At 36.6% G+C, this 22,323-nt stretch overlaps 3 protein-coding genes across 4 annotated transcripts; all 3 read right to left on the bottom strand.

Annotated features, from left to right (window-relative positions):
• Nucleotides 1-151: 151 nt before the first annotated feature.
• LOC115951603 (protein FAR1-RELATED SEQUENCE 5-like) lies at nucleotides 152-691 on the bottom strand. Its single transcript, XM_031068775.1, has one exon. It carries the CDS (start codon nucleotides 689-691, stop codon nucleotides 152-154), a length of 540 nt encoding a protein of 179 aa, XP_030924635.1.
• A 15,544-nt stretch (nucleotides 692-16,235) lies between these two features.
• Nucleotides 16,236-18,857, bottom strand: LOC115954272. 2 transcript variants are annotated; one of them, XR_004083870.1, is made up of 2 exons: nucleotides 16,959-18,857; nucleotides 16,236-16,387 (listed from the first exon to the last, which is right to left on the bottom strand). XR_004083870.1 is itself a non-coding variant. In XM_031072183.1 (2 exons), exon 1 carries the CDS (start codon nucleotides 17,718-17,720, stop codon nucleotides 17,031-17,033), a length of 690 nt encoding a protein of 229 aa, XP_030928043.1. In that variant the 5' UTR covers nucleotides 17,721-18,857; the 3' UTR covers nucleotides 16,236-16,387; nucleotides 16,984-17,030. The 2 variants fall into 2 exon arrangements, 1 of the variants encoding a protein (XP_030928043.1); XM_031072183.1 differs by having other exon boundaries at nucleotides 16,984-18,857.
• Nucleotides 18,858-19,184: 327 nt separating this feature from the next.
• Nucleotides 19,185-22,072, bottom strand: LOC115954271 (G2/mitotic-specific cyclin S13-7-like). The gene is made up of 9 exons (XM_031072182.1): nucleotides 21,968-22,072; nucleotides 21,207-21,348; nucleotides 21,060-21,120; nucleotides 20,726-20,965; nucleotides 20,514-20,639; nucleotides 20,158-20,406; nucleotides 19,917-20,075; nucleotides 19,627-19,799; nucleotides 19,185-19,525 (listed from the first exon to the last, which is right to left on the bottom strand). Exons 1-9 carry the CDS (start codon nucleotides 22,002-22,004, stop codon nucleotides 19,393-19,395), a joined length of 1,320 nt encoding a protein of 439 aa, XP_030928042.1. The 5' UTR covers nucleotides 22,005-22,072; the 3' UTR covers nucleotides 19,185-19,392.
• Nucleotides 22,073-22,323: the final 251 nt, after the last annotated feature.

Below are 22,323 nucleotides of genomic sequence, written 5' to 3'. Positions count from 1 at the left end.
AAATTAGCATAATCAATAACCATTCTAGCATCAGCCCAAAAAATGTTAGTTATCTGCTCAATGTTATCTAATTGTACTCCATATTAAAAGGATGGATTTTTAGTTAATTGTTCCTGAAAGTACCCTAATAAACATGCAGCTTGACCATATATCAAGTTTTTTTGCCGTCCTGTTCTAAGGTAATTTTTTTATCAAGCTCAATGAATCCAAGATTAGCTCTCCCACCAGCCTCTCTATTTATCAACTCATGTGCTGCTTTTGGCTTGATTCCAAAAGAGGATGCTAACTCAATCAATCCTGCATGAACTTCTGAAATTTTTTGTTGAGATCTCATCATATAAACTATTTCTGATAGATGAAGAGTGTGATTATGTTCTCCAACAAAATCAAACTCTTTAAACTTTCCACTTACTCGCACTAATGAAACATATAGCCTTACAGGAAAATTAGTCCTTGTCTCATCTCGGTTACGAGTGCAAATCATATCTTCTTTTTCTTTACCTCGAATGCCCTGCTTTGCACATACAAATCCCCTTGATGTTCCCTTACCATCATTCTTACTTTTATTTATGTAATGTTTTCTAACATCAAAGCCCACTTGCCTTCCATATTTTAACCAAAATTCCCATGCATCTTCTAACGTATCAAATTTCATACCAACTCTAGGATTCAAATCTACATTGGCATCCATGTTTTAAGAGAATTCTCTCACCACACTATGCAATGAATTAAAGAATACTCCTGTAATTAACAAATGTACAAAATTATCTACTATTATAAATATAGAAGAATGAATGTTTTTCATTGAAAATAAAAGCTGAAATTTTTTGTACCAGCATTGTGCTTATCATATATAAGAATTACAACAGACCAATATATGATCATGAGAGATGATGACCCAATTGATAAATGACAGTTTCAAGCTAAAATTTCACAATAAACTGTTTAAGTGTATCATACCTAAAACACTATAATTTAAACACATCTAAGACCTAAAAGCATAGAATTCAACAAATGTAACATCTAACTAAGCAAAATAGGGATTTTAGCTAAATCCCCTGTACCACTAACCATCCATTTCTATAATTTTGCTAGACCATATTTCACATATCCATTTGAAAATGTACAATATTTAAGTTTCAGCAAAAAAACTACCCAAAAATATTCCTCAAAACATAAACTAAATAATGATTCCATGGTGAAATATATATCATTAGTTGAACTAAAATCAAACCCCAACTATCCTAACCCTAAACCCAACTCTCTACTTACCCAAAAAATAATTTTATTTTGATTCAATGTATACAAAAGAGAGAACTCACCTCCTTGAGTCATTTGATGTTGGAAGCAACCTAGGAATCAAAGATAGGCCCGCGATGACTTGGGGGATTTTAGGGATTTTCCAACAATACAATGGCCAAGAACCGTTGGAACCACCAATATGGCCATTGGCTGCGTCGCTTCAGAGAGAGCTTCAATCCTTGAGAGTTAAGACACTTGGAGACAGAGAAAGAGGGAGAGTGTGAGTGTGACTATTTGGGGGTTAAGAAATTTCAAATGGTAAGATGCAGTATTTTCTTTGTTTTGGCTGATGGGTCTGAGTTAGGTGATGCTGGCAACAGTGACGGCGGGTTGAGACACTTGGAGACAGAGAAAGAGGGAGTGTGAGTGTGAGTGTTAAGGGATTAAAAAATTTCAGATGGTAAGATGCAGTATTTTCTTTGTTTTGGCTGATGGATCTGAGTTGGGTGATGCTGGCAGCAATGACGACGGGTTGAGGGAGAGGTAGAGGAGCTCAAATGCAAGAGAGAGAAATTTGATTTTATCAAATATGAACACAGCTCACACGTATCAACAACGGCCGGACTCCAAAAATTTTAAGGGTAAAAGCGTCTTTTTAATTTTGGTGAGGTATAAAAATAATGAGTCATTAGATTAAATAGATGGTTGGGATTTGTGCTATTGCAAACCGTGCAATACTCTAGGTATCGCACAGGATCTCAAACCTTTTATTTTACTTACCTAAAATAAAAGATAAGAAAAAAAAAAAAAAAAAGGTTAAATTTGTCATCTACACCACTAACAATCTCCGCCACACACTCTCTCTTATTTAATATTTAATTTTTGAAACATATGCAAAAGATTGAATCAGTTAGGTATACATCCTCTGGTTCTATCAAAAGCCGGTCCAAAAGCATTCGCAATCAAAGCAAAAAATTAGTCCAATTCTGCTCTTATCACTTTTTCAAACTACGTTAGATCTGGTAACATCGAATCCTTCTAAACTCTAGGCATGGTCGGTATTTAGTAACAAACTATTCTTATTACTATAAAATATTATTAAATATTAAAATTTATTTTTACCTAAACAAATATTTAAATTTTTTTTCTAATTTTTTTTTTTTTTTAAGATATAGATCCCATTTTATTGTATAAGGTTTTGTTGGAAGTTTGATTAGTCTAAGGTTGAACGTATTATTCGAACAACTTTTGAATCATCTCATAGTGCTGGTGAGGTTGGTGGTCGTCTCTTGTCAATGGCAATGGCAAAGGTTGGTGTGGTGGTATTTGGCTAGTGATAAAGATAGAGGTTGGCAAATGGTATGAAAGATTTTGATTCCATATAGCCCTTTGAAATGCATACATGCAAGTTGGAAAAAGAATATATATATATATATATATATATATATAGAGAGAGAGAGAGAGAGAGTCACTTCGCGTAAGTACAGTGTACATATATATATATACGTAAATTTTATGATATTTAAAAATAATTATGATATAAAACCAAAATAAGTAAAATAAATACTAAATTTAGTTTACATTATTTGAAAGTTTTGGAAATAAAATTTTAATTGAAGTAGAATTTCAAATTTCTTAAAATTTAGGTAATACAATGTTTTAATAAGAGTCTAAACACTTGTTATAAAGCAAAGATGGTCACATAGCATAACCACAAATTTTATAACTCAACTTTTATTATATAGTATATGGGTTTTTTTTTTTTTTTTTTTTTAAGATTCCTTCTTATATTATATATTCTTTATTATAGTGCATGTTAGGAGAAGAAGTATAAGGAAAGTCTTCAATCAATTTATTAATACTGTACATTGGTCAAGATTTAGTCTCCAATTAATTAATCTTTTTCGTACAAGGATCAATTATGTAAGATTGAATTTTATCAACCATCTTATTGGCTTAATTCCGTGCCAAATTTACTTGTATTTTAGCAATTAGTAACCCTGTATTTAGATGGGAATCATGTAAGGGTAGCGTGTGAAAGAGTGTGAAGAAATGCTCAAAATTGTGCAAAGAAGCAAGGACTTACAATTGGATCTCGCGGGTAGTTCGTGACTTGCAAGCCGCCAGAAGTTGCACACATGCCAAGTATGTAGAGAAGCTGAACCGTCATGTCAGCTGTAGTACTACAGGACAAAAAATCCAGTTTGGCCATTCAGTTGCCTCGCAGCTGGAACTCACGGCTCAGTCAAGTCGCGAGGCCAAGCCGGCAGCCAACTCTGTTTTGAAAAACTAACTCTTTGCATTCCACTCTCACCCTAGTATATATACCCCTTATACCCACGAAATGTAGAGAGCTTCTAGAGAAAATTTTGAGAGAGAAACCCTAGAGAAAAACAAGATTGACTCATCCTCAATCTTCACATAGAGACTCTTCAAATTCCTTTACTCTCACCCTCTCCATTGTTACAACCTTGAGAGGTACATTAACAAAACCTTTTCTCACCATACCCACATTTGTGAGAAGGCCATTTGGTGCTTGGGAAACAATTAGGAAGGGACCAATTTCATATTGGTTGATGCTATGGGCTATAGAAGAATCCGATAAGCTAAAGAAGAAATAGGTTCAGCGTAATCTCATTGGAGTACTAGCTTGGAGGGCTTAGGTACACTAGGTAGATTAGGCTTGGAGAGTCTTCTGCTGTTCATGTATCCCAAGTACATTCTTTAGTGGATTATTTACCGTTTAGAGGGCAGCTGAGAGGTTTTACACCGAGGATTTCGGTTTTCTCTTCGATAACACAACATTGTGTTGTCCTTATATTTGCATCTCTCTTCCCTTAATCTTTGCCATTTAATTTCTGTTGTGAATATGATTTTATTTGGTTGAAATTGTTTATCAATTCTGTTATATGCTTATGTTCAAATTCCGCACATTAATTGTTTGATAATAAGCTTGAATTGATATTTTGGAAATTGGAGGTCTAAACGTTTATAGTGTTTTATATACTTATTAAACATTCAAATTAATCTAGAAGAATAGGGTATTTCTCAAAGTTTTCTCACGTGTCATTGTTATTTGAGAATCTCTTAATCCTTAATGCGAGATAGGTGAGGCATGCAACTACCGTCGAATGGAGCAATGGAAAGATATGGGAAATAGGAATCAACCTTATGACTCAACTCCTATTTGTGGATTGTCAATCCATGAGAAGATATTAGAGGTCAAAGGTGTATCTGATAACCGAAAGTTTTTTTTAATATTGACAAACGACGATCCTTCCCAAATCCAATAAGTTTTTTTCATTTTACTTTATTTGGTTAATTAAAATTATCATCTCGACAGTAGCAGAGATGCCATATCCAGATGTGCCAAGAATTTATATGTTCTTCAGTTTTCTAAAGTACATGAATTATATTGACTAGGACATCTAAGTAAAGTATTATGAATTTATTATTCATTTTGCTTGTTGGGAGAAATCGCCTTCCTACATATATTTGGATTTATCTGTTCTCTTCACAATTAAACTATAAGCCATAATTTTCTTTTATAATATTCTAGATTTGTGTTCCTATTACTGCAATATGGTCTATACTTCCCATTGTTAACTAGAGCAATCCAAACTCATTGACTATCATATATTTCAATCCCTATATTTAAAGGCCGTTTGTTGAAAAAAAAAATGATGAGTAAAATTCTTTGAATTTGTGCTAGATTTCCCATGTTCTTGTGTAGGGTTTATTTTGCTTTATGTTGGTCTTTGTGAAAATTGATACCCTTTCGGTTAATCAGGAGAAGAAAGGCCTAAAGCTTTCAGATTGATTTTTGAAAGTGTTGTCTGTGGATCTTGAATGTTTTGATCGTTAGGATGCAAATATGGTAAGGCTTTTGGTAGATAGCTACAACAAGCCAATTTCTAGTTATTATGGAGATTCCTTCCAAAGACCATCCTTACTATCATGCACATAATTTTTTTCTTTTAGGAGTAAATTACATATTCTCTGTATAATCAATGGCATCTATGAGGCACTAGTATCAGATATTTACTTGATGCATCACTGTCACATCATGTTTTATCCCTCTTCCTAAGTTGTACATTAAGATGTTGTCTTGAGTTACACCATGCCAATTATAAAATTTCAATTTACATTTCTAATAATTTGGATGCATGTTGTGATGCTTGTTCTAATAAATGATATTTTTTAAAAATTAGGAAGGGAGAGTTCTATTTGTGTAAAGTCTAGAATGCTTATCATGATCAGATGTTCAATAAAAGGTACTTAAATGAAATGGACAAGATGGAATGCTAGTACGACTTTTAGGCCTGTCATTATTTTTAATGACGTGAAGCCTTGCCAAGGCAGTGTTTTGGACCCACCATTCCCTAATTTTAACCTTAATATGTTGCATTGCAAATTTGACACAATAAATATAAGGAATTAACAGTATTCATACTATGTAGCTTTTTGGCTACAAAATTAGCCCTCTTGTGCAGCATTTTTCCTCTCAGTAGTTGATGTGCAAAACGACTGTTTTTCTATGCTTTGGTGATATTTCAGTCCTTTTAGAGATTTTTTTAGGGGTATTGTAGCCATTTTATATGTTAACGAGGGTATTTTGGTCATTTTTGAAGTTTTGTGGTATTTTCTCATTATATAGATTTTAAATATCATTTTTGGAGATCCTTAATTTTCATGGTTATTTTCTTAATTTTCATGTTTTGACTATTTTGGGAGAATTTATTATTAAAATTATAATTATTACGAAGATTGTTCTGAATTAACTAATTATTATAATTATTTTATAAATAAATAAACAAATATTAGAATGATAGATTATAGGAATGGAATCTGATAAGAATGTGACTTACAAACCAATTACGCAGTAATTTGGTATCTTGCATTATTAGGGGATCATCAAATGTGATGTAAGTAATAAATTTGCATTACTAATGTGATATTAGTACTATTGAATGTGACAATAATATGAAGGGACCATTAAATGTGACAAAAGAACCTATCATTAAGTGTTATTTGTACTATCATTCAAAAAAAAAAAAAAAGTACAAAATTTAATTGTTTAATTTAGGCTTAAAGTAGCATCCAGTAGACATGTGGATGAATATCAAATTTAATTGGATATCAAGATTATAGTCACGTAATACACAAGTTAATTAATAAAGAGTACCAAAAATCTTCAATTCAAGGAGTAACTAGATAATAGAAATCTTCTATCTTATCTTTATTTATTGTTTTGAATGCATCTTTTCAAATTGTAATAAAAATTCTGCAAAACTCTCTAAATAAAAATCTTTCTCTTATCGATTGAGAAAATTGGAATTCTGAGCAGTTGAAACTTGATTTCCCACACTACAAAAGCTTGTATCAATTTGTATAAATATATATATCAAATAGAATCCCAAAATTTGTAGTGTGGGAAAAACCAAACAATTCCAAGTTTTTTTTCTTTTTTTTTGAGAAGCCAGACCTCAAGCCTGGGACTTTATTGAATTGAAAATAAAACTAATGAACATCAAAGTCTACCAAAACAGCAATGTCTGAAGGTAAAGCATTCATCCAAACTTGGCTACCAACGTTGGAACAAGCCTTTTTTGCGAGAGCATCCGCAACTAAATTACCAGTGCGGTTGACATGACTAAAAGTAGCTGAGGAAAAACTAGGAAGTAAATACCGAATATCGTCAACAATATTTCCAAAGGAAGATAGTAGTGAAGACCCCTGGTTTACTGCAGAAATGACTGTGGCCAAGTCACCTTCGAAGATTACGCATTGAAACTCCAACTCTGCTGCTAATTGGACCACTCTGAGACAGGCCAGCGCTTCCATATCAGCAACTGATGAAGATAGCGGAATAGGCATGGACAAGGCAGCAAGGGAAACTCCTCTCCAATCACGCACGATGATGCCAATACTAGCTGAGTTCGTCCGTTTGAAGAGTGCCGCATCGAAGTTCACTTTGACTATATCTGGTTCTGGAGGGCGCCATTGATGCCGAGCAGAAGGTTGATGGATAGGGATTTCTGGAATCTGGCTAGCAATGAATTCCTGTACCAGTGCGCCAGCAACGGAACTGATATTCGCCATGGGATTAGCTGGGCGTCCAAAATGAAGAGCATTTCGTCTGTTCCACAAGCACCAAGCAATTGTTGCGAACAACTCTGTTCTGAGATCATCCCGAACCTGCAAAAGCTTGTTAAGTAAATCACAGAAATTAAGGGGAGGGGGAGATATCATGGTTTGGAACCAGTGGAAAGGTTGCCACACAGGGGCTACGTGGCTGCAAAAGCACAGTGCATGAAGGGCATCTTCCGGAGTGACTTTGCACAACTCACACAAGTCCGACTCTGTAATATGACGCCGCTTCAGATTACACTTGGTAGGCAGAGCATTGTTACAAACTCTCCAAACAAAGTGTTTAATCTTGTTGGGCACCTGCAGCTTCCAAATTCCTTTCCAAAAACTTCTCTAAGAGGCCTGATTGGATGAACTTGCATGGGCTGTTGAAGTCAAGGCAGCTAGCAATTTATAGGCGCTGCTTGTGCTATATTCTCCAGATGGAGTGCATGACCAAGTCACACGGTCAGGGGGTTTTCTGTGGCTAAGTGGAATCCCCAATACCAAAGAAGCTTCATGAGGAAGAAAAACCCGTTAACCTCCTCAGATTTCCACACACCCAACTCTGGATTGATAAGAGAGCTCACCTTAGTTTCCGCCACAACAGAGGGGAGGGGGGAGAGGGTTACTCTACTTGGTTTTACCGGAAGCCACTTGTCCTCCTTAATTTGAACAGATTGACCATTCCCAATACGCCACACCATACCCTTTCTAATAACATCCCGAGCACCAAGAATGCTCTTCCATGCATAGGATCCGGTATTGGAATCCTTGGCATCAAGAATAGAGCAGTTTGGAAAGAAACGGGCTTTGAAGACCCTAAAGCAAAGGGACTCCGGGTTTTGCATCATCCGCCATACTTGCTTAGCAAGGAGGGCGTCATTGAACTTCTCAATTTCTTTGAAACCCATTCCACCCACTTCTTTTGCATCACATAACCTCTCCCAACTAACCCAATGCACCTTCCTTGAATCATCATTATAGCCCCACCAGAACTTCCTAATAAGGACTTCTAGCTCTTTGATCAACCCTTTGGGTAGCTTGAAACAACCCATAGTGTACGTTGGTATGGCTTGAATGACAGCTTTAATGAGAACTTCTCTGAATGACAGCTTTTTGTTAACCTTCAATTATGAGAGATAATCCTTGAGATATGTTGGTTTCCCAATATTTCGCTTTTAAACTTATGCCACGAATTTCCATCACTCAATTTATTCTCGTTGATTGCCAAATTTCCTCAGGCTTGCTACCGCAGAACACGTATTTCTTATGAGATGTCCCTACATCACCCTTACTAACTTTATGAATGTAAACTTGTTTATGAAACTAAAGTAACCAAACCCTAACTTAAATCCTACTCGGTGACAGCCTGAGGAATGGAGATTGTAAAGAAAAAAAAAAAAATCAATTTGGCTTATTTTGGAAACATAGGTTTTTTTTTTTTTTTTTTTTTTTTTTTTTTTTTTTTTTTTTTTTTTTTTTTTTTTTGTGAAAGAGAGGTGTTTAGTGAGTGTGAATGGGAATGTAAGGAAGGTTAATCTATTTATAGGGCTTAAGTGTGGTTTTGGCGGGAGAGAAGTTTTTGTATAGAAATGAGTAATAAATGTTACCACATTCACACCACAGTATGTTACCAATTCATACTATAGAGTAACTAAATTTCCCAACCAATGTTGTTACCTAATGAGACATCTGATAAAATAACATGTGAAATAAGTAATGCAAAAATGGTGGATTTGAGACCAAGACTTAAAGGTAGATTCGCAAGATCGAGTCCAAGCATTCCACCTCTGTCTAGCTCTATGCAATTTGTTGCCCCATAATAATTACCAGGGCGGAGAAGAGAGCATTTTTCTTCCTCTTTGTTTCAAAAATGGGGAGTGATGAATAAGAAGGGCTTCTTATGCAAGTTTGAGTTTTTATTTTTACTATTATATACATACATACATACATACATACATATATATATATATATATATATATATATAATTAAAGCCAAAACTGAGAGAAAATCTAATTAGATTCTAAATTGGATTCCAATTGTTGTCTAATTAATTTTGCGCTACATGTCCTATTTAATTTTTTTTTTTTTTTTAGGTTAGTTAAAGTTGTGCAAAAAATGAATAGTGTAATATAAATAAACCATCAAAAACTCAATAAATAAAAAAGAGTAAACTCATGTGTATATCAAAAAAACTAAATAAAAATGAGAGAGAGAGAGAGAGAGAGAGAGTAAAACTCATCTATAACTTAAAAAATGTGTAATTCTTACATGAGCAAGACTTAGGTACAATACTTAGGTGCGATTCTTTAGGTTCCCTTTTTAAGATTTTAGCACATGGATTTTTTTTTATGGGAAGAAAGTGTATTTTTTAATTAAGTAGCCACAAGACTAAATCCTAAGAGAGGAACTTAAGGAACAACACCTAAAATACTGTATTTAAGTTTTGTCATTCTTACATTAAGTATAATTTGAACCCAGATATGTGTGTAATTGTAATTTTTTTAATTATACTGTGCATATACATGGGTTATACAATAATTGATATACTATATTACTATCTCAATTCTCAAGGAGCACTTTTTTTTTTCTCTCTTTTTATCGGAATTCTCAAGGAGTACTTGATTTGCCCCACTCCAAATATTTTTTAAATGAATTTAAAATCATCATGTTGTTAATGTTTTGTGACAGTGGTCAATTTGATTGAAAAAAAATTAGTTCTTCTTTCTTTCAGGATTCTTTGGTCTTGGTCCTTGAAAATTGGAAATCCAACATCAAGTTTTATCAGGGTTTGTTATAGTGGAGATATTTGTTTCATCAATGTATTTGGACAATTAAAATGGTCTTAAGTACTTGTTTGTTTACGATCGTATTTGGAAAATTTAAATAAAATAAATAAATAAAAATTCTACTAGAGAACCATCATAAATGTTTTGTTAGAAAATTTGCAAAAAAATGTATGTTTGTTGGTATTTGGTTGTGTTTTTGAAAATGCTCTAAAAAAACACTTTTAGACATTTTGCTCGAATGAAAAATCACAAATTTTATTATATTTGTATATAGATATGAAACAAAACTTTAATTCACAACTTTAAAATATTAATACAAAATAATTAAAATCAACTTAAAAAGATAAGCAAATTAAGCCTCGCTAGTACTTACAAAGATTAGGCCTTTTTGTAAGTGCTAGTGTGGTAAGTCTTGTCTTCCCACTCCCTCCTTCCTCATTCCCTATATCTTCTGTCTATATTATCTCAAAAAAAAAAAAAAAAAAACTTAAAACGATAAGCACAATCAAAGTAAAATTATTGAAAATTACAATAATAAGCCCAATGAAAATAACAGTGAAATGACAAAAAGAATAAACAAGTTTTTAAAAAAAAACTATTGTAAAGTGGTGGGTTGTGCTAGTGGTGTTGGGCTACTTCCTGTAGCACTAGGCCCAAGTTTTCTGGATAAGGGAGTTGGGACCGGTCCATCTGCAACTCAAGTTAGTCCGGCTTGTGCGCAAACTAGGCCAGCTTTGCCAGGAATGTGTTTACAACAGGCAGAACTGTTTCAGACAAGTTGTGGCAAACAGACATAATAATAATAAAATATCTGGCCACTCAGTGGGAAATGACCAAACAACCCTTGAACACAATTACAGCAGCAATAATAATCATTTTTACGGAAGGAAGAGAACAGAACAGAAGTGAACAAGTATTAATATGTATGGGTTGATCAGAATGTTAGGAAATCAACTAAAGTCCGGTCCGCAAGAGCAAAGCCAGAGAGGAAAGAACGTTCCTTCTCAATGCAATTAATCTCTCAGGGAAAAGTCCTGCCGTGGAGATTAACTGTCCTGAGGGAAACGGACCTGAGTGGTTTATGCATAGAGGCTCTTTGTGGTTTTCACAGAGAGCAGGACTTCATGAGGGAGAGAAGGAATCAATCTACCGGTGCGTGCCTGTAGTTCTAATTCTCACTTTGTTTTCTTTCTGGTTGCTTTCTTTCTTTCTTTCCCACTCGTTTCCTTTTCTATTTCTTGGTTTCTCTTTTCAAATTCCTATTTCTTAGTCAAGGTCCCGTTGTTGCTCTGTTTTTCTGTTCACGGCAAGACCCTCTTTTTATAGTGCATACCGTGATCGGATTTTATTGTTTTATCCCTTCACCTCCTTTGTTTGGTCTGGGTGTACTGGCCAACCATCACTGTTCCATCTGTATGCCACCCCCCCCATCACCAGACAAAAAAGAGTATTTTGTTTGCTTGTCTGCCGTGACACCCCTTTCCTACTACGGTCTGAGTTCTTTCTCTCTCCCTATCCCTCATGGCATGCACCTAGTGGTTCCAACTCAGCTTGACTCTTTTGGGTAGTAAGTCATCCCAACAGGACACCTCCCCAAAAGAGCTTGAGTCGAAACCTCAAAAATAGATTTTTCCCCTCTCCCCAGCACCAAACCATGCCCTCTGAATCTCTGACCCCCAACCTCACCATACTCTGTATTGGCTGGGTACAGGCTAGTGGTGCCTGGGCCTTACGCGTGTCTTCCCTCCATATGTGTCCAAAATCTGCCTGCTGCCCATTCGTCTGCAGTGGTCTGGAGGCTTGCCTGCATAGTCTGCAGTCCGTTTTCTTTGACCTTTTATGTGGACTGCCTTTTGATTTCCCGCTCCTCTTAAAAGCTGGGCCTTATTTGATGATAGACCTTATATTTTTTGGCCCACTTCTTGATTTCCCTCTGAATCTCTGACCCCCGACCTCACCATACTTTGTATTGGCTGGGTACAGGCTGGTGGTGCCTGGGCCTTGCGCGTGCCTTCCCTCCATATGTGTCCAAAATCTACCTGCTGCCCATTCGTCTGCTGTGGTCTGGAGGCTTGCCTGCATAGCCTGCCGTCCATTTTCTTCGACCTTTTATGTGGGCTGTTTTTTGATTTCCCACTCCTCTTAGAAGCTAGGCCTTATTTGATGATAAACCTTATATTTCTTTGGCCCACTTCTTGATTTCCCTCATTTCCTGCCATATTATTCTGTTATTCCTGCTGTAATGACTCAATCCTGCTGGGCCTCTTTAGGCCAACCATTTGCTCTTTCCCCCAATGGCTTGGTATGGCCACTGGTTTTTTCTTACTTATGGGCTCATGTGTCCCTTTTGTCTTTCTCTTGGGCATCCTTGGCCCACTTGTTTTCTTTGGGCTTCTTTGGCCCTTTTACTAATTCAGCATTCTCATGGGCTTTTACTAACTTCATTGGGCTTATTTGGCCCAATTACCTTATTATCATCCTTGGGATTCGTGGGCTTGTCACAAACTCCTTACTTTCTTAGTTTGCATTACTTTGGACCTGCGGCAGTCATTTCTCACTTTTCTACATCATACACTGCCCATGGGATGCTATTTCTCTCTTTCTGGGCTTCTTTAAGCCCACTTGCCTCTTCAAGACCCATTTGTTTATTTCATGGGTCTGTGACCCATTATCCCTGCCGCTTGGGCCTAATGGTTTTGCTATCTGCTTGCCAATTCTTTACTGCCCTTGTTATTGCACTTTTCTTCTTTCTACCTGGATTCTCACAAATGACCCTCAACAACTATCAATTAAACTTATAAATTCACTTTTATACTTTTAAACACCCAAAACCTCCAAAATAAACCTTGAAAGTTTGTGTGCGTGTGTGTGACTTTTAAAAGTTTTAAGGTGATTCCCGAAATTTTGAGGCATATTGTGGTTATTTAGAGATTTCAAGGATAATTTTCTACATTTTAATGCATTTGAGGTATTAATGTCATTTTTGTGGTTTTAGAGGGTATTTCAATTGTATTAGAGATTTTGAAGATATTTTTGTCGTTTTGGAGGTTAAGATGGTAATGTGAACTGAGCTCTGTATGCCTTTCCCACTTAGAACTCATATTGGATGGGCTGCATCCCAAAAAATATATTGGCTCCTGTTATTACATCCATTTCTGAAAGGAAAGCATTGGAACTGTCCAATTCCTAACAGTTCACAGCAAGAAGCATCATTAACCATGGAACATGTCACAAAATTCCATCTCAATCTCATAAGGAAAAGAAGAAAATCTATACCAATGGCAAAAGAGATGCAAAGACTGTTAATATTTTACGCAATCAACCTTAAAATCAAGAACATGTGTATCCAATACTAGTAGTATTTATGAAATTATTGAAATATGAAGATAAAATTAGCTTTCAATAGATTTTTGTTGAGGTCAGCCACTAGTGATATGAGCATATCATTGAATAGTTGGACCACTTTGTTTTTGTTTTTTTTTTTTTATTGGAAAATGATGTGATTTCATTCAACCAAGAAAAGGAATACAACAAAGAGGATTACAAGTTTCGCAAGGAGTAGATTAGCTACAGTCAGCTTGAACAAGATGTTGCACAACAGGGGGAGAAATCCCCTTCCAAACTTGTGAAACTCCAGCTTGCCTAGCAAATTGGGCTAGCTCATGCACGACTCTGTTGTAGTCCCTTTTCAAGTGCTTAAACTTCCAGCTTTTGAATGAAATAAGGAGACCAAGGATGCTTTGAATCAAATGGCCAAAATAGCCTTTTGTTTCCATGGAGTTGATTCTTTGAATGACTAAAAGAGCATTAGACTCAACTATCACATTTGTCAACTTCAAGTCTTAGGCCTACAAGATACCACACTCAATAGCCAAGGCTTCTACCTCAAGAACAAAAAATTTACCTTGAAGGTATTTGCAGCAAGCAGCTATAACTTCCCCAAAAGAGTCCCTTATTGCCACACTAGAGTTTCTTTCTCCTTCCGAAGTGGCCTTGTCTACATAGATTTTAAATACTCCGGGAGGGGGCACATTCCATTTCTTTTCAAACACGAGCTGGTTTGGGGAGAAGAGGACTAAAGCTTCCTTTAGTCTTGTACATATCTTCTAACAAAGTTCCAGATTTTGGTAGGGAATTGGCAAGTGGATTCGAACACAGCGAGTTTCGTATTATACTAGATTGACCATGTTGTCCCAAAGAATATCTCTAGATCTTGGGAGGTTCCTTTTGCAAGGATCATTAGGGTCGTGTCAGCTATATGGAAAGGTTCAAGTTGAAAGACCACTGGGCATTCTATCCAATACTCCCAAACTTTCTTAGCAATGTCACATCTGAGAATCGTATAGGAGACGGACTCTGCTTTCCTACCACAACTGGGGCGTGTTTCACAACAATTCACTCCTGTTCTTTGTAGGTTTAGCATTGTTGATAATTCATTCATACATGTCCTCCAAGAAAAAATACGCATCTTCACTAGTATGGTTAGGTGCCACATTCACTTCCATAGTGGAGTTCTACAGTCTCCCGAAGAACTTTCTCCCTCCTCAGTAGATTCTACCACTTTAAGAGCTATATAATAAGCGCTTTTCACAGTAAATACTCCTCTTGTATTGCCTACCCAAATAAGTTTATCCTCTGGAAGGTTATAACTAAGTGGAATATTGAGGATCGTGGATGCTTCAAAAGGGAGGAACAACGACCTGATCAAATTTGCTTTCCATCTTCTAGTATCACTGTCTATGAGTGCTAAGACTACTGGAAAATCATCAAAAGTGAAAGGAGGGGAGATAACTTTGTATGTTGTGGGGGTGGGCAACCATTTATTTTCCCAAATGTGGATCAATCTTCCATTCCCAATTCTCCATCGGGTTCCTCTTTTAATTACTTCAAGTCCACTCATTATGCTCCTTCAAGTGTAGGAAGGACTGGATCCAAGATTGGCCTTGAGGACATCTCCATGGGGATTGTATCTAGCCCTATAAATTTGAGCTACTAAGGAGTGTGGATTCATCAGCAATCTCTAGCTAGGGGTGTGCATGGGTCGAGTTAAGAGAATTTTTTGACCCAACCCACCATGGTGGGTCAAAAAAAATTCAACCCATCACATAAGTCCAACCCAACCCACATGGGTCGGGTTGAACCCATGGGTTGGACAAATTTATTATTATTATTATTATTATTAAATTGAATAGAAAAAATGTAAATATAAATATATTAAAAAAACTCAAAGATTAGTATCAATGTAACTCCAATAGTAATTTACTAGGGTTTGTGTGAACTAATTGACTTTTATATAGGATAGGAAGAGCTAGTTATTTAAAAAAATTTATTAATTATATAATATATTTTAAATATATATATTAAATATATGGGTAGGTCAGGTTGGGTTGGGTTGGGTTTGGCGAGTTTGAAATTTTATGACCGAAACCAAACCCGATCCACTATCAAAAAAAATTTTGTAATCCAACCCAACCCACCAAGCCTTAAAAACCGACCCAACTCGATAGGTCGGGTTGGTTTTGGTGGGATGGCAGGTTGACTGCACACCCCTATCTCTAGCCTTGTTTAGCCATCATAGCCAAATTAAAGGCTTGGAGGTTTCGAAGACCCATACCACCCTTAAGCTTTGATTTGCACATTTTCTTCAAGCTGACTCAAGCAATCTTCGATTCCTCCCTTCATTGTCCCCACCAAAATCTTCTCATCATCCCCTCAATTTCTTCACACAAGCCCTTAGGGAGTTGGAAGCAGCTCATGGTGTAGGTTGGGATTGTCTGAGTAACTGCCTTAATAAGCTCCTCTTTTCCCCAATTAACAGCATCTTTTCCTTCCACTCGGATAATTTTTTTCCCAACTCTTTCTTTAACCTCGGCATATACTTCAATTTTAGATCGACCAATAATGGATGGGAAATCAAGATATTTATTGTGTCGAGAGTCCTGCATGGGCCCCATGATATTTAGAACCTCATTCTTTTTTTCTTCTGGAGTATTAAGACTAAAGAAAACAAAAGACTTGTTCGCATTAATCTTTTGTCTCGATGCAACTTCATATAGATTAAGGATTTCAACCAGTTTTTGACATTCTTGGTTTTTGGCCTTGCAAAATAAAATGCTATCATCAGCGAAGAAGAGATGTGTGACCATGGGGCAGCCTCTGCAAATGGACATCTCATTGATCATATGGTTCCTGGCAACTTCATTTATGAGAGAGGAGAAGCCATCTGCACATAGTAAGAAGAGATAGGATGATAAGGGATCGCCTTGACGAAGACCCCTAGTTGGAATAACGCTACCATGTGCAACACCATTGATAATAATAGAATAAGAGACTGTGGTAATACAATGCATGATAAGATTTATCCACTTTTCATGGAAACCCATTTTTTCCATAACTTGTTCAATGAAGCCCCATTCTACTATGTCATAGGCCTTGCTCATATCTAATTTTACTGCCATATAACAATCCTTCCCATCTCTTTTATGTTCCAAATAGTGCATGAGTTCATAAGTAACTAGTACATTATCTATTATTAATCTCTTAGATAAAAAGGCACTCTAATTTTCTGTTATGATTTGAGGAAGAATCACCTTGAAGCGATTGGCCAAGACCTTTAAGATGAGCTTATAGACCACATTGCTTAGGCTTATTGGCCTAAACTTTGACATTTTGGTAGGACTGTTATTTTTTGGGACAAGGTGATATATGTTTTGTTGATTTCAAGCATAGACATATTAGATTTTAAAACATTTAATACCATTCGAGTAACATCACTACCATCCACATCCCAATACCTTTGGAAAAAAAGGGTAGACATACCATCGGGTCCTGGCGATTTTGTCAGGTGCATTTGCTTTAAGGCTCTTTCAACTTCCTCCATAGTGAACTCTTTGATCTTCCTCCTTAGTGAACTCTTTGATAAGGTCTTGGTTCATCTCCCCAGATACTCTAGTCAGAATTGCATTAGTGACTTCTATTATGCGACTTAGGTGGGAGGTAGTATAGAGCTTTGTGAAATAAGAAACAGCCACATTTGCAACGCCTTCATTAGAATCACACCAGTTTCCATTCCCATCCATAATTCTAGAAATAATGTTCTTCTTTTTTCTTTGAAAGGCTTTTGAATGGAAATTTTTTGTATTTCGGTCCCCCAAGCCCATCCATTGCACCTTAGATCGCTGATGCCACATAATTTCCTTACTGTCCATAAGGTCATTGATCTCACTGCCCAAGCTCCCATCTCTATCTCTGAGTACCAAATTATTAAGGGCGTTTTTTTTGCTCTGAATTTTCTTTGGGACTTGACCAAAAACAGCTTTGTTCCACCTTGATATATCATCAGCACAGTTCTTCAGTCTTGCAACTATATCATTCAGAGTTTCTAGGCCCATACCTTCACCCCAGGCTGCTTTGATAATTTCTCTGCACTCTTCCCTTCTCGTCCACATGGCTTCAAAGTAAAATCTTCGCTTTCTAGGATGTTGCATAGCTATAGAATCAGCCACCAGGAAAGCACAATAGTCGGAAGTAGAATCTACCAGGTGGTGCACTCTCATATCCTTGTAGTGATCAGTCCATTCAGGGGTTGCGAGAGCTCGGTCTAACCTCAGGTACACTCTGTTTTCCTCTCTTGCATATTGCACCGTATGTAGTCAGGACCACAGTACCTAAGGTCTCTGAATTTGCAATGGTGAATGGCATCTCTAAAATCTTCCATTTACCTTTAGGGTCTTCAGGCTCCTCCCCATTTTTCTTCTACTAACAGGATTTCATTAAAGTCCCCAAAGCATAGCCAAGGGAGCTGATACTGCCTATTCAGGGCTCTGAGAAGGTCCCATGATTCCTTCCTCCAATGGGTCATAGGTTGCCCATAGAATCCAATAATACGCCATTTAGTCAGTTACAATCGCATCAATATGGCTACCAGAATAGCCTTGTACCTCCACTGTTATATCTCGCTTCCACATCAAAATTAACCCACCACTTCTACCTAAACTAGGGACAATCAATCCATTTGAGAAACCAACTTTTTCCTTTTCTTTCTTCATTGCTTTCAACTTCAACTTTGTTTCCAATAAGAAAACAATTTTGGGATCCCATTATTGCACAAATTGGCACAACACTCTAACTGTTCGAAGGTTCCCAAGCACTTAGCAGTTCCATCCTAGGGCGATCATTGCTCTTGGCGGTGCTGCTTAACAACCACCGCCATTTCATCAATTGAGATTGTATCTCCATGGGTACCTACCTTCCTCACACATACGCTTCTTCCATTTGCCTCTTCTTTTTTTTTTTTTTTTTTTTGGGATAGCTTTTGGGCTTCATTGGGCTACCTCCATCTTCTTTATTGAGCCCATTTGTCTTACCAACTACTGATTGGGCATCCTGGTTCCATTGGACCACATAAAGAGAGGGTACAGCTAGCTGGAATTACTACCATACGCTTCTTCCATTTGCCTCTTCTTTTTTTTTCTTTTTTTTTTGGGATAGCTTTTGGGCTTCATTGGGCTACCTCCATCTTCTTTATTGAGCCCATTTGTCTTACCAACTACTGATTGGGCATCCTGGTTCCATTGGACCACATAAAGAGAGGGTACAGCTAGCTGGAATTACTACCTAAGATCCTGCAGCATGGTGGAATTGAAACATATGTTCAGCTAAAAAAAATATTAAAATAAGTTGTGGGGTCCAGTTTTTTTTTTTTTCAATTTTTTTATCAAATGGGACCTATGTCCAGTTGCAACATTAACCAGCACAGTTCCCAAATCTCTGGTTTTTAAAAAACTGACCAAAAAAAAAGGTCCAATCAAGAAAGAAAAATTAACATGTAAGAAGTCACCGATCGTCAAAATTATGAAATTCCAAATTTTAAATACAAGAGATCTGCAATGTTGGTTCGATTAGGATATCAAAACTCAGGAATTGAGAAAAAGATTTTCATCTAGCGTTTGAGATGGGGTTAAAAACAGTTCATTTAATTAAGGAATAATTGGATTTTTTTGATCAGTGGAGACCATACATTTTAGAGGAAAACAATTTTGTTTCTTTCATTTCCAATTATCCAGTTCAGCTAACAATCAATAAACTCTAGTAACTTGAAAGTCATAAACGAATGAATCTTTCTTTGGGCCTTTACAATGAGAGAATCTAAGAATCCAATACAATTTTGCAAAGTGAATGGTGCGACATCTCACATAAAGCAATGTGATTGATGAAACAATGTTCTGTTTACAGCAAAAGAGCAGCAGGTGGAAGCAACGAAACAGCTCCTCTTTCCGGATTTGAGTACTTCCTATACACAGCTTGAAGCTTGCTTTTCCCAGCCATCGCATGGAAGCTCACTAGTTGTTTAGCACAATCCCTGGTTTTAGAAACAAAATGGAAAGCCATATATAAATCATGAGCACACAAACTAGAAGGGACAAAGCAAAAATAAGTAAGGCATAGGCAAATTTAACTTACATCAATTGTGGTTCAGAGAAGCCAGTGTAAAGTTTAAGGGTCTCGTTCCAAGGAGTCTTCTTTAGAGTGCAACGAGCCGCATAGACTGCCGAGGCAGCAATCATCGAGGGGCAATACATTATGGTATAATGCATGATACCCAACTCAGCAAGAAAATAGACCATGCTTTCCAACTATACATACAATTGAAACAATAACATTTTTTAGCAAAATAAGAAAACAAAGAAACAAACTTTTTAGGTTCACACAAAATTCAGAAGCATGTGCTAGAATTAGAAAAGAGTACTAACTTCTTTATCAGGAATGGATGCCTTGATGAAACGGGCAAGGAAAACATATGGTGTAGGCACAGTCAAGGTCCATTCTAGCTTGCCAAGAATAGTTTTCTCCATAGTCAGAACCTGTTCATGAGTGTAAGCTCTATCTGAAAGGTGTACAAAGTCATTGACCTGCACAAAACACAAGTATCAATTTACAGTCAAGCTTGACAATTTATATGCACATCTTATGAGTAATGAAATCCATTATTACCTCAGGGGGCCAGATTTCTTCATACTTAGAGGCCATGAGCATGGCACTGATGCCCACCAACTGCAATTCCCTCCTTGACACAATCTTAATTGCGAGGAAACGGTCAACTATATTGATGGTCAGATAAAGAGTTTCTGGCGAAAGTTCAAACTTTCTATGCACATCTATCAGCCAATCCACCAATATTGCTCTCATACTTTCATTAATCTCAGGCTGCGAGTCGATATAGTCATGAGGGCGATTCTCATTCTGCATTACATACATAATATATTAGAGGTTACGTACAATCAAACCAAATTGAGAGACATAGAATGAAGTTAATTAAATGGGAAAATATGTATATAATTTATATATACCTCAACTAGTTTATAGAACTTGTAAATGTCCTCAATGTATTCCACAGCAGCCAAGTCATTACCAACATCTTCTGCATCAATATCAATAATCTTCTCCTTCGGTTTGTTAGTCAGACCACAAGCAGCCTAACAAAATAGGATCAGATTTTTTTAGTACCCCAAATTTGAAGAACAGTCAAACAACAAAATAGAAGGAGGAATTGAAATTTCACCTTACTGCGGGCAGTGAGGACTGAAGAAAAAGCATGTGCTTTCTTTCCAGATCTTGCTTCTCCATCCTTTTTCTTGATGATAGGATTATTCTCTTGCTTAGGCTTAGCATCATCCTCCTGTGTATCCGGGCTTACATCAATCACTTCCACTGGCTTTGGTTTAACGGTGGCTTTCTTTTGAGGCGGCTTAGGTGCCCCACCGGCTTTTTTACCCGCATCCACATTTACACAAACTTGTTTCTGCAAAATCAGACAAACACAATATTCAAAATCAGATATTCTCTCAATTTCCAAAAAAGAAAACGAAGAAAGAAACGATGAATGGGAATGGAACCTTGTTGTTTCCAGCAGCTGCTGCAGCTTGTGCATTTGCAAGTAATTGGGCACAGAAACTCCTGAAAAGGGCAACAGAAAAATTCAACAAGAAGAAAAGAAAAACAACAGCAATATTAAATTAAGAGAGATGAAGAGCGAGAGAAACCTTGTGATTGGACGATTAGGCTTGCCCTCAATTCCTCTAACTGTTGCCAAATTCCCAATATCTCCAAGTGCTCTACGGTTTCTTGCTTCGCCTGCAACATTCTTCTTCGGTTGTTGCTTAGCCCCTCCAACTCCTGCCTCTCCTATAAAAATTGAAAGGAAATTTCAATAAGAAAGAACATAACTTTCACCTGGAAAGCAATTTGGTTATATCAGATAGCAAAAGATTGGTGACAGGAGTAGAGGAAAGAGACCCATCAGTCTTTTAATTTGATCCTGAGTTAATTTTTTTTTTTTTTTTTTTTAATTCCTGTCAGGTTTCTCAGCAGCCAAACAAAAATTTTAACAAACAACCATTAAAAAATGAAAAACGTTCCCTTTGGATCAAGATCAACAATTGGGAATAAAAACTCAGTGAACCCAGATAAATCTGAATAAAAAGGCGAAAGAAAAACAAAGAAAGATGAATAAATATTTAAAAATCAAATCAAAGATTAGCCAACTCCCCAAAAAAAAAAATCAAAATCAAAACGGATAAATAAAGAAAATAATTTTAGATAGAAAGAAACCCACCGAGAATAATCAAATCCGTACTATTTTCCCCATAAGAGTTCGAATTAACAAATGGGTATCAAACAAAAATGAACTATACTACTAATCAAAAGACAAACCTTTAATCGAAAACCCAAAAAGAGTCTCATATTCACATAAGAAAAATCATTACCAATCTTCAAGAAAAAGAGAAAGAGAGCAAAGGAATACCTCGGGGTTGTTGTGGAACAATGGGTCTTGAAGCCATTTCAAAGTGCTTGAGAAATTATGTGTGTGTGTGTGTGTGTGTCTCTCTCTCTCTACGATCTTCTTTCTGGGTCACTTTTCTCTCTCTGACGAGTACAGAATGAGAAGAACCTCGAATGAATGAAACGGTTGCCTTTTTGTATTGTGAAGTGGAGGAGAGCTATGCCCAACGGTCGAATTTATTTTTGAATTATGACCGTTCGATCTGTTTTTAATCCAACGGCTGTAGATGGGGTATGGAATTTCTAGCCGTTGGAGGCTCTTCACTTTTCTTTATCTTACCGTTGGCGTGTTAGGGTTAAAATAAGGCGTGCGTCTTT

This window comes from Quercus lobata, chromosome 7 (genome assembly GCF_001633185.2).
Source record: "Quercus lobata isolate SW786 chromosome 7, ValleyOak3.0 Primary Assembly, whole genome shotgun sequence".
NCBI classification, from domain to species: Eukaryota; Viridiplantae; Streptophyta; class Magnoliopsida; order Fagales; family Fagaceae; genus Quercus; species Quercus lobata.
This window is presented reverse-complemented; position numbering and strand designations above follow the sequence as displayed.